The 21,399-nt window shown below is 39.5% G+C and overlaps 1 protein-coding gene and 1 long non-coding RNA gene across 2 annotated transcripts in view; both read left to right on the top strand.

Moving 5' to 3' along the window:
• Positions 1-8,868, top strand: part of LOC122560182 — an 11,015-nt gene extending 2,147 nt beyond the window's left edge. Inside the window, exons 2-4 of the long non-coding RNA XR_006314685.1 lie at positions 2,556-2,811; positions 3,559-4,057; positions 7,612-8,868. This is a non-coding gene — a long non-coding RNA (uncharacterized LOC122560182). The remainder of the gene's footprint in view (positions 1-2,555; positions 2,812-3,558; positions 4,058-7,611) is intronic.
• A 5,173-nt stretch (positions 8,869-14,041) lies between these two features.
• slc32a1 (solute carrier family 32 member 1) lies at positions 14,042-16,999 on the top strand. Its single transcript, XM_043710563.1, has 2 exons — positions 14,042-14,705; positions 15,256-16,999. The coding sequence occupies exons 1-2, from the start codon at positions 14,331-14,333 to the stop codon at positions 16,441-16,443; spliced, it is 1,563 nt and encodes a 520-aa protein (XP_043566498.1). The 5' UTR covers positions 14,042-14,330; the 3' UTR covers positions 16,444-16,999.
• Positions 17,000-21,399: the final 4,400 nt, after the last annotated feature.

Here is a 21,399-nt window from a genome sequence, read left to right as displayed (position 1 = left end):
CTCTCCGCCCCCACCCCCACTCTGGCCTATCACCCTCACCTTGACCTCCTTCCATCGACCCTCCCCCAAGTCCCTCCTCCCTACCTTTTATCTTAGCCTGCTGGACACACTTTCTGTGCTTACTTACTTGCTTAAAAGTCCCTGATAGCTTTGATAAGAACATTACCATCAATGCTGTTCAATCAATCAAAACTTAATTCATGAGGTGGTATCAATATATTGAATAAATAGACACAAACTGTTAAAGGGACACCAATCAAAAACATTCTCTGCAGATGCTGCCTGTGCTATTGATTGTCCCCAGTATTTTTCAAATTTGTATATTTGGGTTTAAATAAACATGATAAGATTATAATAGTGCCTGAAAATACTGCGGTGGTAGAATTACACAACAACTTTAGTTTTGCAGTAAATGTATATTGATATTCAAATGAATATTTAAAGATGGATTCACTCCAGCAATCTCATTTCCAAAGGTCAGCACTGGAAAAAGGTATTAGTGAAAACCTTGCTGCATCCAAGATTTCATAGCTAAAATACAGATATCACAAGCAAGGTGAAGGTAATTTTCTGAAATTTGAGGTGAAGCATAGTATGGCAAAGCTCATTTCTAGATCATCAATGTGTCAGAGACACAAGAATGTCAATTGGGTTTCATGTGAATTTTAAAATTCAGAAGGTTTGGAAGGACCCACATAAATAAGGCAACACTGACATATTATTTTGTAAAATAATATATGATAGACGCCACATTAGGATTTTTGGTACACTTGCCTTTATTGATCAGTGCATTGAGTATAGGAGTTGAGATGTCATGTTGTGGCTGTACAGGACATTGGTTAAGCCACTTTTAGAATACTGCATTCAGTTCTGGTATCCTTGCTATAGGAAAGAAGTTGTTAAACTCGAAAGGGTACAGAAAAGATTTACAAGGATGTTGACGGGGTTGGAAGTTTTGAGTGATATGGAGAGGCTATATAGGCTGGGGCTGTTTTCTCTGGAGTGTCAGAGACTGAGGGGTGGCCTAATAGAGGTTAATACAATCATGAGGGGCCTGGATAGATTGAATAACCAAGGTCTTTTCCCCAGAGTAGGAGAGTCCAAAACTAGAGGGCATAGGTTTAAGGTGAAAGGGGAAAGATATTAAAGGGATCTGGGGGCAACGTTTTCACACAGAAGGTGGTGCATGTGTGGAATGAGCTGTCAGAGGAAATGGTGGTGGCTGGTACAATTACAACATTTGAAAGGCATCTGTATGGGTATTTGAATAGGAATGGTTTAGAAGGATATAGGCCAAATGTTGGCAAATGGGACTAGATTAATTTAGGATATCTGTTTGGCATGGACCAGTAGAATTGAAGGGTCTGTTTCCATGCTGTACAACTCTATGACTATATGTGATCAAACGATTAGTCAGAGAGATAGGTTTTAAGAATTGTCTGTAGAAATGTATAGTGAGGGAATTTAAAAGCTTGGAGTATCGGCAATTTGAGACATGGCTACCAACATTGCAGCTGTAAGTGTAATTGCACAAGAGGTTAGAATTAGGTAGACACAGATTTGTGAGGACTGTGGGGCTGGGGGAGATTTTAGAGATAGAAAGAGGGGAAAGATCTGAAAGCATGCATGGAGGGAGCTTAGCATTCAGTTTGATTTGTGATATACAAATATAACTTTGGATTTAAAACTTGCAGCACCGCATTTACCCTAAATAACAGCTGAAGGTCCGTGTTAGATTCCTTTGTCCATCCAAAGTCTCACAAAGACACATGTGAAAGCAAACTCCAACCGGATTTCGGTTGCAAGTTAGTGGGTTCTCCACAAGTATTCCAATTATTTCTCAGCGAGACACAACACTCGACTAATATCGCATAACTACTCAAACGACTAGGTCCTTGCGTTTGGCAACAGTAAGGATCAAATACACATCCTGTCACACGATGCATAGGGGAATGGAGAATGAACCTAATTCCGCTACACTCAGGTTTTTCCAGGACAAATAAAGAGAAGCGTCGCCAGTGCTATATTTAACCATCTGGCCCAGTTACTCCACCAGACGCTAGCAAATCTTGCGACCGCAGCTTGACAATAACTGCGACATTTGGACCTTACACGGTTTGTGCACAGACTCATTTCTGGGTCTTGCAGAGAGCTGCAGTATCCAGTGACCTTGGTAAACGAGCCCTGACTGACTGCATGTTGGTGCCGGCAAAGCGCTCTGTCTCTGGGCGCTGATGATTTCATTAACCGCTCACGTTGCTATTAAAAGCTTTTTTTTTCATCCTTCACCAAGTAGCTTCCAGCCAGATGCGGCGGCAAAGTCATTGCTTCACTTTAGCTGCGGCTGGACAGGGCGATAACATCAGCAATCATGACCCTGACTTGCTACATAGAGATGAGTTCCCCCACAAGCCTTTTTCAGTCTTGCCCCTCACTACACCCTCATTCAAGTTTAACACACGACCCATCAGCTTTCCCAAACAATAAAAAAACTAAACAATGCTTCCACGCGCAAAATGTGCTTTCGATTGATGGTCCCCTGTTTCTGTTTCCAGGAATTTGGACTTGGATTCACCGTTCGTGAAATGGACCGAGGAACACACCAGGTTTCAGTGTAATGTACCTTACACGAATTGCCTGATTGCCAGACAGGGTTGGCACGCTGAATTGTTCACTAGAGGTGTAAGAATATCACCGGTACATTAGGGTCCATTTCCAACGCACGGGTGGCTGTCAGGCAGGATCTATACAGCACGAAATACAATCAGCGTTGCTGAAAATGAGCAAGTGAGCTCCATGTCCGGCTATAGTGTAAGTGCTGTCCCTCACCTGTGTCAGAAAGGGAGCAACTCATCTCGCCCCACCTAGCACACAGGGTGCGACCGCAAATTCAAGGTGTTTCACAGAATAAGAACAGAAATTCAGCCGGTCCGGCAGCATCTGCGGAGACAGAAAATTCCCGGAGAAGTCATTGGACTCGAAACGTGAATTCTATTTCTCTCTCCACAGATGTTGCAAAACCTGCTGAGTTTTACCCCCCAGCGCTTTCAGTTTTTATATTTCGGATCTCCAGCATCTGCGGTGTTTTGCTATTATTCAAGGGTCTGGCGGATTCCTTAAATATTATAAACTTATTTTAAAAAACGACATTCAATTTGCTGCACAATTTAGACTGCACATTCCATGTGTGTAGTATCTGAACGATTACAAGATGACGGACTGAGAGAAGAGTTTTGAATCTCTGCGTAAACCGCGCACACACACAATCACTTTCAGGAGGGAGTCTTATACACACTTAATATGTGCAACATTCCAATTTCAATCAGGCGGTGTGAACTGTGTAAAACTGTCCTGAACATTTTTATTCAGATTTAGATTCATTGAATGAAAGTGGGAACTTTCATTCAATGTTCAGATTCTATGCTGTGATCCATACTCTTCCATCCTTTCAAAACCTCTCTCTCGGTATTGAATTAAGCAAGGTGTGAGAATTAAACCACGGTTTCCAAAGGTGGAAGGTCAGAACCTTAAAATATCTTAACATTTCTTTCATTTCAGTTTTGGAAGCAAGAGCTCCTCATCCCGATCCTACACTGAGGCTTCTACCTTTGGTTTCCGTTCAGCGCAATGATAGAGTCAGTCACTTGCCAAGCCCAGCCCTTGTAATTTAAGGAAACGTTCAGCTGAGGCTTCCAATGACAGTATTGGCTAAGAAGCCTAAACCCGTAAGATTGGACAAGGCACCTGTGGGAGATCACGGAATCTTTCTCTGATGATTACTATCGTTTATTCAGAAGTCTCAAGGCGACGAGCTAAAGCCGATCTCTGAATACAGAGATGTGTGTTTCACATCAGTGTTTTATTTACACTTACAGCTAAAGCAATTCAGTGTCTTTGTCTATATCTGGCAGCGCGCCTTGGATCCCCAGCTAATACATCTAAAAACCAGTGCCTTCTTGGACAGTGTCTTCCGCAGAATGGGCTAATGTTGATTGACAGTCACAGTTAAAACTGTGTGAAGAGAAGAAAACATGCAATTTAAATTGACACAATGCAAGTAGGTATCACAATAAACTTCGATGATTCGGCGTTAGGATCGTATTAAAACTAATCTCACTGTTGACCAACATTAGACTACCAAACTCTCAGCCTTTATTGTCATTACTTGTCTGGCTTTTGCAGACCAGCCTCTTTAAAAGTGATCATTTTGTCAGTTGGTCAGAGTGGCGGCTCTGAAATTAATGGTTTCTTATTGTTTGTAAGTGCAATAAGCTTGGGAGATGTGCTGGAGAAGGGTAACGTAGCAAAATAGAAAGTCCACTACTTATGAAGAGTTTTACACATCGCGATAAAGCAAGATGTGTTTAATGTAGTTAAAACGTAAATATTTTTCGTGGAAGCAGTTGTACTGTTTGACAAGTTAACGCATTGCACACCAAAGGATTGCGGAACTACCTCTCAAAGCCTGAAACTGAGAATTAGTTTTCCTAACAGTTTAGCGCGTACTTAGGCGAGGGGTTGCAACCCCGTGTGAAGGATGAAGGTTTACGGAGCCGTTTCCATCGCTTTCAGTCAGATTCTAAAGATGGTGATATCACCTGAAAAAAAAAATTGGCTTCCAGTTACAGTGGATTAATGACAGGTAACGTCAAATTTACTTTAGCATAAAGCGATGTCTCAACAGTTTGGAGCGAGTTTAGTTCCGGGATAAATACAGCTTTACCAGAATTTCGCGACAGAACGCATTCCAAAAGTGATGAATAATGCTTCCTGTTCAAGTTCCATTTCTTATTTCAATTCGTATAGAATAAATCTCTAATCATAAAATGCGCATTGTTCTTGCTGATTTTTTTTTAATTTGTGATATATTTTTCTCATGTCTGCTACACCTCTGCAACATTGAGGATATTCTCTTCGTAAGGAGCATTTCAAAGCAATTGATCCACTGAATTGTTACCAGCTAGATTCCATGTAAGGATGCCATTAGACTGTGTGGGGATAACAATTTAGCAAGTTAACAATAATCTGCAGTATTAAGAATTGTTATGTACCCATATGTACCAGTGCATGCATGAATGCGCCCATTAAGGGAATTCAGCTTTTGTGGGATAAACTGAAGTATAACTTAGGTCTGCTGGCTTGCATGTTTTAAACAGGTACAGTACTGATTTAAACCTGTGAACTAGTGCTATACAATCTATTATTTAATGGATTAGCCACCTAGAAACATGATAATTCAAACAAATATAGTGCTCAAATATTTAGTGATGTGTGCAAATGTTGAATTTTTGCTCAACTTGCAACCTTACTAATTACTGTAACAGTATATGAAACACAAATCATAAGCAATGTTGAACTGATTTCATTTAGCAAATTTATTTCTGTATTTTTAGTAAATGCTATTACTGAGTATTATTTTTGTATTTTCCATCAAATGGGGCACATCTGTCACAATGCCAACTTTATTAATGTCAACAATGGGGCTAAATGAAGATCATCCTACTTTATTAAGTATAGAATGCAATACTTGAACTATTCGTTGCAAAGAAGCATATGCAATTTGGGTGAGATGCTGGGGTGACAAGGTGATATAGCACATTGTCAGAAAAGAAGTGTGATTTACCATTATTGTAATTGTGACAAACTAAGCAGGCTGTTTTCTTATCAGACAGGCAGCAGATTCACTGTTATCTGTGAAGGAGTGAAGATTATTAACATTTTGATTGTTTGACTGTTGCAAAGAATTATTTGAATTTTGAAAAAGAACAGATCTTCATAAGTTCATTTTCGTCATGATTGAGTACATATTTGCCAGAAGTTTGGAAAAAGCTAATGATATGTCTATGAGGGTAGTATTTTTAAGGACTTGTTAGATGTAGCTATCATAAATACTAACATATTTTTAAACATTTAACCCAACTTGCAACTATAATATGAAATGGTACTTTGACTATTTTTAAGCTTCCAGTATTTCATTTATCTGTAAATGAGTGTGGAGTACAGATTTAACATGCATGTAATGGTTGATCATAATGGTATTTTAAGAAACAGGGAATGTAGTAGGCACTTATGTACTCTTAGCAGGCCACTTACCATACTGCAGGGTTAATTATCAGTCAATCCTGAACCCTACACATTGGGGATTATGCACAGCATTTTTTAAAATGACTCTACAAGTACTAGAACTCCACTGTGGGTGAAAATCTGCAATGGGCAAAGTTGAACATTAAATGAAACCTTTGGAACTTACATAAAAGTGACCCAAATGATTTTTTAAGGGAGTAAGGTTATCAGGCATAGCCCATAAAGCACCCCATAGATATTTTGTTCCATTATAGAGAGACAATTGTTTTTGTATAGCTTGGAGGGCAACATTCCACAAGCACTGAGGGTCTATGGGGCTCCATGAACTACCATAATCAAACTGGGATGTTGTTGGTTTGATTTTGCACTGCACTGTCATCATCAAGCCAAATTAACTAACTAAACCCCCTTATGATATTACCCTTCCCCCACAACCTTACCCTTTGATGGAGGAAGGTAACCCCTGATTGTGCAAAGTAGTAGTTAAATCTGGATGGATCTCAGAAATACTGAATTCTAGAATATCTATTTGGAGGGCCTGATTATGGATCTGGAAGACATTGGCCAATTTAATAAAGATCATGGAAATAAAGCATGATATCACTATAAAGTAAGACAATGCAACCACAAAAGTTTATATAGTACCTTTAACATGATTTTAAAAACATCCCAAATTGTTTTAGAGGAATGAATTAAACAATTCTTAATCTGCATCACAGAAAGAATCAGTATGACATTTGAATAGATACTTAGATAAACAGATAGTTTTATGGAGCATCTTCAAGTAGGAAATGGCAGTTGAAGTGATGAAGAGGCTTACTGTGAGCAGGGGTTGGGAGGGGGTTTGTTGTGGAGGTCTAGAGTTTAAGATGGAGTAATTAAAAGTTTGGATGGTCGAGACCAGAATTAAAAGAATGCTAACATTCAAGGGTGTCCTGTTTGAGGATATTACAAAGATAAAGAAAGTCAACCTCTTGAAGAAGTTGAAAGCATGGATGAGATTTTTAAAGTTGGGGTGTTGCTTAACATAGAGCAAATATAGGCCACAATTATGGGGTGCTGTATGAACAGGACAAAATATATAAGAACACAATAAAAGGTTGTTGTTGCAAAGATATAAATATAAAAGTTCCTAAAGACACATAGAAATGTGAGCAAGGATATAATTTGAAAAAGTACAGAATGGCAAACACAATGGTTGGTAAATGACATTAACTGTGTCCTGATAGAAGAGAGAATGTATTGATGAGAACACTTTCAATTAACAAAATCACAGTATCCTGAAGTTATAAAACTGTAACAGGATGGTGCAATGTTCAACAAATTGGTACATATATTAAACTTAAGCAAATGAGAAACATATCACAGATTTGTTCAAAGTGGTAAGTGGATTGAAAGTTAGAGGAGAGTACAGAACAATGTAAGTTATGTAAGTCTAGAACATATTTACAGGTTTTACCGAGTACATAAACTATGTTAGTACAATACAAAAATACAAGTGGTTAATATGTTCTGTTCTCTTTACAGGATGTGAAGATAAAATGTTGGCCATGGTTGAAGTGCCCCACACAACAGTTATCATCCCAATTTGAAGCAGACACCACCAGAACTGCAAACATTACAAAACTGACAAGAAATGATGTTGATTTTAAAAATTATCAGCACAGATACTGGGAGTGTTGGGGATACAAAGTTATGATGAGGAGTTCCTTAAATGAGATTGGAATATAGGTGTGCATGTGTGTGTGTGTGTGTTGGGGGAGGGGTGGGGATGTCGGTGTGGGTTGAGGTGAAAGGTGCATACTATGCATTGGGGAAGCAGGGATAATTCTTACATATTGCACCTGGTTTGTGTTGACTGCATAAATATAGTTAGCTTGATCTATCAGAAGAACAGTAGTGACTTGATAGGTCAGCTGGAATTATTGCTTACTGAGACATAATGTTATGTCATACATAATTTAAAGTAACAAAATAAACCTGCTTTATTATAATCTGCTATTAACAAATGAAAACACCTATATTGTCTGTCAATAGCTTAGCTTTAGCATCACATTATTAGTAGTACCTCTTTGCTTATGGAGAATTGGAGTTGAAGCTCCCATATTATCATGAGTAATTACAAGTTTAAACATAATTGATTAGAAGAAAACTTGAAACATCTGTAACCTCATAGATGTACAATTCTTTCAAAAACCATTTTGCTATACAATTGTTCATCCAAGTATCTCTTTCAACTTGAGAAATGCTGATCAGCATGTAAACCAATGAAAATTCATAACAAAAGACCTAAAGAAATGTGGCCAACAAGTCAATAAAACAAATAAACTGCTGATATACATTCAGTCTGTCATCATTCACTCAGTCAAAAATATTGAGAATGTCTAGATTTGAAAACCTGGAAGATTAATCAGATATAAAAGTTGACAACATTGGTAACTCATTCCATAGGTAGTAGCGTGATGGTTGATTATCCATGTAATTGTTGATGAATGAACTGACTTAATTTGAAGAAAGGCATTGGGAGTCATCACTAATGTGCTCACCAGTACTTATCCCTCAACGAACATCACATGAAACAGGTTATTTGCCCTCAAAACAATACAATTTTCTGGTGTTTGGTATGCACAGACTGGCTGCTATACTTCCTGTACTCAACAAAGACTATACTTTGAAGATACTTCCTTGTCTGTAAATCACTTTGAGAATCCAAGGTGATTGTCAGAAATGCTATATATTACAAACCATTCATTCTTTTTACAACTTAACTATTGTCAGCTTTTATTATGTGCATCACCTGTGTTTACCTCAACTTCCATTATGATGCATATATCTAAACTGCTACGCCATGCTCTTACACTCCAGATTCACAGCTTCCACGTAGAATCATAGAGTGATAGAGATATACAGCAGAGAAACAAACCCATCAGTCCAACCCATCCATGCCGACCAGATATCCCAACCCAATCTAGTCCCACCTACCAGCACCTGGCCCATATCCCTCCAAACCCTTCCTCTTCACACACCCATCCAAATGCCTTTTAAATGTTGCAATTGTACTAGCCTCCACCACTTCCTCTCGCAGCTCATTCCATACATGTACCACCCTCTGTGTGAAAACGTTGACCCTTAGATCTCTTTCATATCTTTCACCTCTCACCCTAAACCAAGCCCTATAGTTCTGGACTCCCCAACCCAGGGAAAATACTTTGTCTATTTACCCTTATCCATGCTATTCATGATTTAATAAACCTCTATAAGGTCGCCCATCAGCCTCCGATTCTCCAGGGAAAAAAAACCCAGCCTATTCAACCTCTCCCTATAGCTCGAATCCTCCAACTCTGGCAACATCGTTGTAAATCCTTTCTGAACCCTTTCAAGTTTCACAACATCCTTCCGACACGATGGACACCAGAATTGCACACAATTTTTCACCTAAACCAAGCCCTATAGTTCTGGACTCCCCAACCCAGGGAAAATACTTTGTCTATTTATCCTTATCCATGCCATTCATGATTTAATAAACCTCTATAAGGTCGCCCATCAGCCTCCGATTCTCCAGGGGAAAAAAAACCCAGCCTATTCAACCTCTCCCTATAGCTCGAATCCTCCAACTCTGGCAACATCGTTGTAAGTCCTTTCTGAACCCTTTCAAGTTTCACAACATCCTTCCGATACGATGGACACCAGAATTGCACACAATTTTTCAATAGTGGCCTAACCAATATCCTGTACAGCTGCCACATGACCTCCCACCTCCTGTACTCAATATTCTGACCAATAAAGGAAAGCATCCCAAACAACTTCCTCACTATCCCATCTCCCTGCGACTCCATGTTCAAGGAGCTATGAATCTGCACTCCCTGATAATCCCATTCCTTTCCCATTTCATTCTGTAATTGCAAAATTCTGCTAGATCTTATTATTGATAAATTAAAAAAACAAACATGGAAGCAAAAAACATGCCTTTTCTTACTATTGACCAACTTCAGTTTCTTTGTTGCTGAATCAGGGTAATGTTGCTTATATCTGAGTGAAACTTCCTTAAAATTCATATTTACATTTTTGGATTTTCTGTTGTTTTTAATTATGAAATTTGGCTTTAACTGTTCAGGTTAGCATATTTGTTTTCCATTTTTAATTATCCTTGACAAATCAAGGAGTCACATTTTTGCAATACCTGTGGCGTAGGCACACTCACAGCGCTACCTTTCCGCACCTGTTTGATACTCATAACAGAAAGCAGTTCAGAATCGACCCCAGTGCTAATGGTCTGAAGTCACATGAAGGGTAAGATTTTTTTTTCTTTCTAACTGGTATTATTAAACAGGATGTGGATCACAATACTCCAGTTGCTTTATAGTCGCCATTATTGCTTAATTAATTAACTAATTAACGTTAAATCTTATCAGGTAGCATGATGCGATTTGAATTCGTTCCTTCTCCGCATTATTCCGGTCTCTGGATTGCTAATGCAATGACAGCAGCAGCATCACATTACTCCGTTAAATTCAAGTTAGTGTCATTCGAGTGACGGAGAGCGACATCACGTCCCACGAGTGAATTTAAAAAAAAACAGTAATTATGGGACAGAAGGTTATTCAGTTCATTGACTTCATGCGGATAAACCTAGAGAAGAATGTCTGTCCCACCGTGTAACCAATAGATATTCTTTTCTAAACTACACAACAGTGGGATATTTCCAAGGATGTCATTTTAATGCAAACATGGAATAGTACGGAGTGAACATGAAGCCTGCTTTCATTTGGAATCATTCAGATGAACTTACCCACAAATCTATTTTATTTGTCTTCACGCTGCACTTCATCGGGTCTCAACTCGCAAGTTGGTTGTCATAGCTACAGTTACTCGGTCCAGTAGTTTATTGCTTTTGGAAGCAAGTTCGCCAAACTTTTTCTTACATTGTACGGATGCTTTCGAGTTAATGTGTTGGAAACCACTTTGTATCAATGATGCATTAAGTTACAGTTACCATCCCATTCTGCACAGGCAGGCAAGTTAAAACTCACTGATACCAAACAAAAATGCTTAGTGTCAAGAAAAGTAGTTATTTTTCCATTACGAATGGCCCGTTGGTTTACCTACCTAACTATGGTCATCACACTGTCAAAAATGTGATGCAAGGGCCTGTCTGATGTCACATGGATTTGAAAGAACAGAAATAAACGCTGAACCATTCTTCCGTGCCCAATAAAACTGTAATCTCAGAAGCTGCATGCTGCCCGATGACATTTGTAAATCAGGTAAGCTGCCAAGAAAGTATTCGTCTGGAACTTAGATTCTGGCAACAAGGGCGGAAATATTAATCTACCTTCACCCGGAGAGCAGCTTTCACAAATTAAAGTCTAGGATATAATCTGAAGACATTGAAATCTCTCTCGTTTTAGGTCAGCTGGCTAACATTATTTATCTGCACAAAGCAACAACTTTTTTTTGCGGCATTTATATAATGAACAAATATCGCTTCTAAATGCTCGGGTTTGCAATAATAAAAAAAATGCTCAGAGAAGCAATTTCAACGCTTTTGTTTTAACATCAACGTCAGAAAATAGACAGTATTGTTACAACACTGTATAATCACAGTTTATTTACGGTTAAACATGCACTTTACGTAGACTAACTTCCAACCTTTGAAATTCTATCAATTGACAATATACTACAACAATTCGAAATTTTTAAATGATTTTATATCTGAAAAACCCTGCGTTTGCGAAGAAAATTCTGTAGTTCACTGTCAATGAGTTAGCCAGTTTTCTAGAGTATCCGAATATGTTTAAATCGGTCCTTGCAATTCACTGCACATCCGAAATAAGGCGATCACTCCTGATTGAAGGAATTCGCCACATCTGTGACGGACTTTTCCCCTCGCAAGTCAGTGTGTCCGTTTACAAATCCTTCTGTAATTTCACTTCACAGGGATTATCCGTTTACTGCCAACATTTAGTACAAAATTTTGAAAAACGTATCATTTTGAACCCTCCATATTGCAAATCCATATCAAAATTAAACATCGACACCACTGGACGGAGTTATTGTTCCTGCTCTGAGAAGATCTTGCGTCCTGCATTTGAAAAAAAAACCCAGATTTTAAGTAAAACGGGGAACGCTACTTTCTGGTCTCATCGGGCAGAACCGATTCACCCTCACATTATTCAATCGGTTAGCAACAACAACAAAAGACAGAAAACGTTTGCAAAAAGAGGGAAAACTCCATAAATGATGTGAAAAGATAATAATTAAAAATAGAATGCATGTAAGCTGCATTTTGAACACATGGCGATAAAGGTCAGTCAAACAAATTTACAGAAACCGGTCGTCATTCAGACATCAAACTGCATGAATTCAAATCGACTTTGAATACATTTACATTAGTGTTTTGTGAAGATGCAACTATGACCATCCGGGTGCAGGGTAAGTTTGGCTCATCGTCAAATGCGTTCCAATAAACAAGGTCCGTTTCACTCATTCCCGTACAATACAAACAAATCCGCACTTCGTAACATGGGGATTCCTTGGCACAGAGAGTTGATCAGCTGCATCAAACTCACTCCGTCCATTTCAAGTCGGTCCCTGAGAGAAATGCAAGGAAACGGAAATGCAGCTGGTGGTTTAGAATGGCTTTCCACAAACCGAGTGCAAGTTAAAACTTTCAGATAAGTTCATCCGTTTTGAGAGCGAGTTCTAAAGTCTGCTTCATACAAAGGCAGATGTGACTGTGGCTTTTTTCAACCTTGCCTTCACAATTCCGACGACAACGGTGACTTGAAGATCTTAAACGAATGGGCTGTTGATCATTGAGAATTAAAGGGATAACCAGATTTGGGTTTAAAGAGTTCATTTAAAGGGTTTTTTTTTAGTTACAGGAAGATCTATGGTCATTGTTTCAGGTTGAGAGCAGGAGTGGATATTTGCGTCTCTTAACTGTTATTAATTGTGAAAAAGCACAGTTTGGAAATGTGCACTTTTTACAAAAACAACGTTTCGCATTTGCTGTCAGGGAAGACTGGCTCCAGGGGTTTGGTAATGTTTGTTTGTGGCAGCTATACTGTCCCCGCACTGGGAGGGAAAAATCTCTAATTTGCTAATCTCAGCTCGAAAACTACTTAATTTCATTACCCAGACTTTGCACAATGCTGCATTTCATTATTCACAGGTAAACATTGCAAATGGTGCCCTGACACACGATTTCAGAAACATCTGACTGGGTTTGTAAACTATATGGATCACCGCAATAATGTTTCGCCGGCAGCAAAAACGAATTCATTTCCGCATTTCGCGTTCAGTTCTCAGAAATGCGACATTCGGCGCACATCGATGTCAAGCACTGGAGCGCCCGATCCAGAGATCCCATTTAGTCTCATTCCAATGGGAGTAAGGAATCTAGGAAGGAGCGTTTTAAGAGCTGACACTTTGCAACTTCTGCTCCTCTCCATCGGAAGAGGAACAGTTGGAGTCGCTTTAGTTCAGGAGCTGGGTGTCTTAGTCAACAATAGCCTCACTGGGTCATATGATGTACGTTTCAGAAATATATAGAAAGAGATGCCAGTTCACTGGGCACTTTTAATGCGTTGTACTTTACTGTTGCTGACGCAAATATTAATGGCAAGTTATCACAGAGCTTGCGATCTCTTATAATGCAAAGAACTGGAGCAGTATTGTGGATAGGACGGGGAGGGGGGCGGGAGGTGGGTGGGGTGGGGGGCGAGCTCTCCTCCCACCTGAATGCACCCAGCCTTTCTGGCTAATGGATGAACCTGTCGGCTTTAGAGACGTGGTTGGCAAAGCAATGGCTTGCGTTGTCAATTGTGTGACACGTCGCCTTTCATTCGTCCCCTAAAGCTCTCCACAGCAGAACTGGCATTATTCCGGCTGAAGGAAACCAACTGGGACCCAGGCGGCTCAGACTGGGGGGGGGGGGGGGATATCTGCGCAGAGGCAGAGAGCGAGAAAGCTCCGACGCCTTTCCCTGGTTTGCTGCTTTCACGTTGCAGTGAGTGAGAGCGATACAGGATGCGGCGGGCAAGCTTATAGACTCCAACTCGAAAAGCTGTCATGATCCACGGGAACGCCTGGAAGGGCAGGTACACTTTCAGTAAGATTTGGAGATAGCAGTTTGGGATCCCATACTCCTCTCTCTTCCCCCCCCCCCCTCCACAAAGCTTTGCCGTGCAAATCAAAATTGCTTCCTGTTCTGCAAGAGAGTGTCTCCCAAGAACCAAGTGGCGATGGCGACGCTTATAAAAAGCAAGCTTTCAAATGTTGCTACTTCCGTATCGAACAAATCTCAGGCTAAAGTTAGCGGGGTGTTCGCCAGGATGGGCTTTCAAGCGGCGACTGACGAGGAAGCTGTCGGGTTTGCCCAGTGTGATGACCTCGACTATGAGCACCGTCAGGGTCTGCAGATGGACATTCTGAAGCCGGAAGAGGTGAGCGGAGAGGCAGAGCCAGCGACTGAGGGCGACAGTCACTACCAGAGGGACGGGACTGGGCTGCCCCCTTCAACCTCCAAGAATGGAGAGCCGTGTGTGGAATTAGCAGCTCAGGGGAAGCCCAAAATCACTGCATGGGAAGCGGGCTGGAATGTGACCAACGCCATCCAGGTAAAATAGACACCTTTCCCATTCATTACTTTAAATTTAAAAAATCGAATACCTCATCTGAACTGTAGTGACGAGCGGCTACTTTGGCTCTTAATTGATGATAAAATAAATATAAAGTTACAGTGATGCAGATTGCACGTGATCGCTTCATTGTCCTTTGGAAGAATAGAATTATGCGAATGTGACTCTTTAATTAACTTGAATCTAACTTGAGCTTTCTAAAACTGTGCATGTTACTGCACCCGATGCATAGCCTTGAAACAGAATGCAGAATAATGACCGCCATGGGAAAGTAACAATGTATTATTAGCTATTGAAGATTAATCATTTACTTTGAGCAACAATAACGCCTTGTATAATATGGAGTGCTGGCTGTCATAAAAGACATAATTTATGCAGCATTCATTGATGTCCATATCATAGTTAAACTGCAACGTATAATTTTCTACATGCCTTACTAATGCATCCTGTTCTGTAAAGCTGTGCTCAGCTTCTTGTGAGAATTGATATTGATAAGGAATGTGTCCACATTGCACTGTCTGTCTTTCAGGGTATGTTCGTCCTGGGCCTCCCTTATGCTATCCTGCACGGAGGATATCTCGGACTGTTTTTAATCATTTTCGCTGCTGTTGTGTGTTGCTACACGGGAAAGATCCTGATTGCTTGCCTGTACGAGGAAAACGAAGACGGCGAGCTAGTGAGAGTAAGGGACTCCTATGTAGATATTGCCAATGCCTGCTGTGCCCCTCGCTTTCCGAAGCTGGGCGGTAGGGTCGTGAATGTAGCCCAGATCATTGAGTTAATAATGACCTGCGTTTTGTATGTGGTTGTAAGCGGCAACCTTATGTATAACAGTTTCCCGAATCTGCCCGTCTCTCAAAAGTCGTGGTCCATCTTGGCCACTGCGATATTATTACCTTGCGCGTTCCTGAGAAATCTCAAAGCGGTGTCCAAGTTCAGTTTGCTCTGTACTCTGGCACATTTTGTGATTAACATCTTAGTGATCGCCTACTGTCTGTCTCGAGCCCGGGACTGGGCCTGGGATAAAGTCAAGTTCTATATTGATGTGAAAAAGTTCCCAATTTCCATCGGTATTATTGTCTTTAGCTACACTTCACAGATCTTCCTGCCATCGCTGGAGGGCAACATGAAAAGCCCCAAAGAATTCCACAGTATGATGAACTGGACTCATATTGCAGCGTGCATATTGAAGGGACTGTTCGCCTTGGTGGCCTACCTAACTTGGGCAGATGAGACAAAAGAGGTGATCACAGACAATCTCCCCTCTACTATTAGGGCAGTGGTCAACGTTTTTCTCGTAGCCAAAGCTTTGCTCTCCTATCCGCTGCCATTTTTCGCAGCTGTTGAAGTCTTAGAGAAATCCTTTTTCCAGGAGGGCAGGATTGCAATGTTTACGAATTGTTATGGGGTAGATGGTAAACTCAAATCATGGGGTTTAGCTTTACGCTGCATACTAGTGGTCTTGACCTTGTTTATGGCCATGTATATCCCCCATTTCGCTCTGTTAATGGGCCTGACTGGGAGCCTAACGGGTGCTGGTCTCTGTTTTCTGCTCCCAAGTCTCTTCCATCTTAAAATTTTGTGGCGAAAACTGCAGTGGCACCACGTCTTTTTCGATGTCTCCATCTTTGTCATCGGTTCTATATGCAGTGTGTCCGGCTTCATCCATTCACTGGAGGGACTAATTGAGGCTTTCGCCTCCAACACAAGCGACTGAGAGCCATTTGGGGCACATTCCCACCCCGTCCCACCCCCACCCGCCCTCAGATCCACAAACCACTTCAGATAGGCGCCCGTTTTAATTTTGCACAGAACTCAAATTGTTACCTAAAACCGATCAAGTGCAGGAACTATGAAAAAAAAATCTACATTTAAATTCTGACCGCATTGCGGCAGCTCGTGCAATTATAATTCGGCGTTTTCTAAGTGGAGATGACAGGGCCAACCTTCAATAACACCTTGAAGTATTTCCAGAGTATTTCAAATATGCAGTATTGGCGGGGTTTGTTGTCACCAACTCGCATCCCAACATTATAAGGTTTCAACAACGAGGTCTCCAGGCAAGAGACTGGGAATGTCTGAAAATCCATGTTTATTATATGGAGAGGAATATATGTGCTATCTAAGCGATTATTTCATGAACATGTGGAAATGTTTTAAACCGTCTGTGTGGTGTGGTTATACATGGCGGAATGTATAATGCGAAGTTTATCTTGAAGTATATATTGTGTAATATAAATATACATATACATATATGGCAAAATAAATGACAATATCTAATACATTTTGGTGGTATTATTTCTGGCGTTGAAGTCGGTGGAATTACAAGTATTTCAATCGGTGAATGCTCATTGTGCAAAACAGATTGAATACAAATTGATTACGTTCTTTTGACGATTTGGAAGGATAATGGCGCTTGTGTTCTCCATGTTAACAGTGATACTTAAGGCACAAGCCACAGATTATTTGCATATGAATGCTCCACCTATAGGTTCCAGACCAAAACGACTTTAAGACTTTTTTTAAAAAAGTAGAGAAAGCACAAATATTTTAATTTCTGACGGTTAGGCAGGAAACCATAGCAACATATTGCTAGATGAAAAACACAAATAAAATTAATCGAAAGAAATTCGAATCGTTAGTCAATTAATGAATCGCATTAATCCTCCCAAATAAAGGCTCACCCAGCAACGAGTTACTTTATTTTAATATCATGTAATTCGATTTCACGACAAATTACAAACTCCATAATGATTGTGAGATCTACACATTCGGGTTTGGCTGGTACATGCTGCGGAATTAAAACAGGGGTAGTGATGGTATAAATTATCAGAGCTTTTCTTTTAGCGAATTGTTAAATACAGATTTTCAATTTCTGTTTGCATGGTTGGTGTTTAAAGATCGTATTTAATGAATGCGATATCGTGTCATAAGGGTCACCTACTCTAAGTACATGCAGATTCTTGTATCGAGACTGATTATTTTAATGATAACTGTGGTTGGAAACGGGAAATAGAATGCAAAACGGCATTTTATAGAATTGAATACAAAAGACTAACAAAGGAAAGAGACTATAATTCATACTGAATCATGGAACCAATCACGTGCATAAATTATTTATAGATATTTAATATTTTCACATTTATTTTCCCATGCGACTTTAACATAAACCTTCACTTCAATTGAGGACAGATGAGTTATTGCCTTCTGTATTGGTAGATAAAAGATAAAATCAGATGGAAGAATAACCTTGCAGGAAATTGGTCGCTGCTCCTTGTATGATAAGACCGTTTCGCAGTTCGTTAACAACTCTCAGCATTTTCCCCAAAGGTTTCGTGGACAAATACCCGAAAATCCTATCTTCTGACACTACACTGATGACCTCACACGATTATTTTTTTAAAACTGCATTTACATGTTACAATAACAAATAAATGTCTGTTGTACGACACCAAGTGAAATACTAATTTATAGCAAGTTTTGGAAAATATTCGAATTGTCCAGATGCAGGATTGTTACAGAAAAATATGCTTTCTCACTGATATGCATTATTCTTGCTAACTACTTAAAGGTGACTTTCAGCACAGGTAGCTATCGGCGATCAATGCACCTGCACATCATGTGTCTACTCATTGGGAATATGACCAATTAAATTGTTCCTGCAGAGAGCGTGATTTCAACGGGCCAAAAATGGGTACCGTCTATTTTGGAGCGATTCTATAATCGTATATCGCCATATTCCATTAATCGGGGGGGAATGCAAATCTTTACAATTTCTACAGTTAAATGTCACCGTTCACCAGAAATGTTTGTGTATAAGTAGCTTAACCATATTCAGTGGATTTCCATTCCTCACCCTTTTATTGTGTCAATAAAATAACATTGCTTATATTGTCAAACGAGTAACCTGGACATTTTAAGATTATATTTCAGTATTATCTAAGGTGGTATTAGGCTGGAATTTTCGTTTAGTCTTACGTATTAATCAGCCAAAACACATATTGTCAATGTGTAACAAAAACCAATCAAGGGTGACTAAGCAAATCTGTAATTTCAGCAATCTCAATATTTTGCCTTTATCGTAAAAAAACATACATTTTTGATCTATTTGGGTTGTAAAGAGCAATCGAAAACCTTGCTCTAACCCCAGGATGCAGTCGGTCTGTTAAATGTTTTGGTATTTGGCATTGTTTTTGGTAGAGAAAATAAGAAATTGTCACTAAATTTTATTTGAAACCTGCATTCATTCTTTTCGCTGATAAATATGTTTCTAGCTTTAGCCACTTTTCGTATCGCATTTATTCTCCGATTGCTGGCGAAAAGTAACGATGACTTTTGAAAACACAAAGCTTTCTTTGTTTTGTTTCAATTAAAACATTCTGCGCTCTGTTTATTTTCTGCTCCGCCCCTAACACAGTGCCATTGATTTGCATTGAATACAACTTTGCATGGACTTTATTTTTCCAATGAAAAAATCAAAAACATAATTCAAAACATGTTTTCCTATCAATTGGAAGGGAAATCTGGTTGGAATGTAAATTTATCATTCAAACACAAGAAGATGAAGCAAGAGAATTGGACTTGGTTCTATGTAAGAATGGTAAAGCAAAACGAGTGCCTTTTTATTTCATCACTTGAGTTCAAATTGAACACGAAATGGAGAATTTTATTCGAATAATTCATTCTTTTGCGTTGCATTAACGAGAAAATTTATCTTACCCACAAATGAAGGGAGAACTGACCAACCAGTTTTGGTTATAGCTTCAGGCAGTAGTGCAGAAAGTTTGTTACTGCCATTCCAATACTTTGTAGGAATTGTTAATTTTTAGTCTGAAAGTGCGAATTTTAACACTTGCCAAAATGTCTCCGGTAATTTTTTTAATATCGGAATGCATCCCATGCACAGCAGGAATGTGGGGGCGTCCCTGCAATGCGGTAAAACAAGACAGCAAGCAGAGCGCTCCCAAGCGGCAACTTGTTCAACTACATCACCATGATATTTTCCAGTGTGTCGTAGTGGATTGCAAACTGGATAAGAAACTAAAAATCATGTTGCCTATAATGGCAAGGGAAGGGAATGTTCATATATATTTTATATCGTAAAGGGGCTGCCTAAAACATGGGGGCGGATTGTGAAGGAATGTGAACTGAGATTTGCACGCTGTATTATTTTCAGTGGGCCGTCTTTAGTTTACTGTTAGCGTGAGGACTGACACTTTGTAAAAGCTAAATTCAGCACAGCGACTAACCGGAAATTAATTGCTTTACTTTAGCACACAATCTTTTAGAAAGTATCATTGACAGCAGGACTGTTGGAAATATGTACTATTTCAAATACAGTGTATTAGGCAAAGCCAGAAATAAGATCCTTCCACCAAATTAATTGTCAGAGAAAAAAATAACGAAACATAAATTCAGATTACATTTTTTTGGCAATGAGATATTCCTGAACGAAATTGTAGTTTTATTATTACATTATTTCTTCATATTAAAATGCCTCAAAGCTTTTTATACAATTATTTTATTTAAAAGTGCAATGATTTTCGTTTAATATTAATAAAAACAAACGTCTGAAATATTAAATTAACAAAAACATGCTTCAATTTTTAAACATTCTTCTGTTTGTAGAACAGAATATCATTTTACTTGTGAGGTAGAAGTATCCTGATTGATAGAAGGGAGAAAGGACAAAGGGAAATAGAAATAGTCACTGCAGTCAGCTTGTGCCTTCACAACCAGTAATTGTCACGAATCTATTTGTAATTATGCTAACACTGCCTGCAAAATCACAAGGGGCGTGAGCAAGACCATTTTTGCCACTGTGTTTCGTCCATTTGGAACAGAAAACATATAATATATTTATTTCATAAATTATTCCAGGCTTTTACCTCCACTGCTGTATGATCTAACTACCACTTCAGGTGAAGACAAGTATTCAAATATCAGTCAAGAAATTATCTTACATGAGGTTGAACTCACGTCTCACCTTGTGACCCGCAACATTAGAGTAATCTAGATTTGTTGTTTACATAACCTCAATTTCCAGCTTGAAAACACAGCTTTGTCAGTCTTGTCTCAAATACAAGCAATTCATCTTTTGGACCTTCTTTGCAAAATCAAGCATTTGAATGTCTCCTTATGCTCAATGACCAGAATACCATACATGCCAGGACATAGTTTAACCAGGTATGGTTTGTACAATTTGGATATTACTCCCTCAGAATGACATCAGCTGTTGCGTCTTTGTGGGTCAAATTTCTAAAGGTACTGTGCCAGTAGCTGCTGCTAAGTGAGGTCGTCGTTGCAAATGCTTAAATCAATGAATGCCAAAATAAATTAAAGTTTGTCTTTCTATTAGGAACTCCACAAAGAGAATTGATTTTAGCTTGCAAGAATGTGAAGCACCAGGAGATTTCTTTAAAAAGTACTGAGTACCTTCCAAGGAGACCTGATCACGTGTACCCGAGAACTCTGTGGGAAGCCAGAGAAGTGATTGCTGAGCTTTTTGCTGAGATATTTGTATCATCGATAGTCACAGGTGAGGTGCCGGAAGACTGGAAGTTGGCAAACGTGGTGCCACTCTTTAAGAAAGGTGGTAAGGACAAGCCAGGGAACTACAGACCAGTGAGCCTGACCTCAGTGCTGGGCAAGTTGTTGGAGGGAATCCTGAGGG

Source organism: Chiloscyllium plagiosum, chromosome 20 (assembly GCF_004010195.1).
Source record: "Chiloscyllium plagiosum isolate BGI_BamShark_2017 chromosome 20, ASM401019v2, whole genome shotgun sequence".
NCBI lineage: Eukaryota > Metazoa > Chordata > Chondrichthyes > Orectolobiformes > Hemiscylliidae > Chiloscyllium > Chiloscyllium plagiosum.
The sequence above is the reverse complement of the archived record's forward strand: the minus strand, read 5'-3'. Positions and strand labels throughout refer to the sequence as shown.

Excerpts from the sequence above, each read along its gene's own strand:
- slc32a1 (XM_043710563.1), top strand. The coding sequence starts at position 14,331 with ATGGCGACGCTTATAAAAAGCAAGCTTTCAAATGTTGCTACTTCCGTA. Across the intron at positions 14,706-15,255 it reads ATGTGACCAACGCCATCCAG|GGTATGTTCGTCCTGGGCCT; the intron begins GTAAAATAGACA and ends TCTGTCTTTCAG.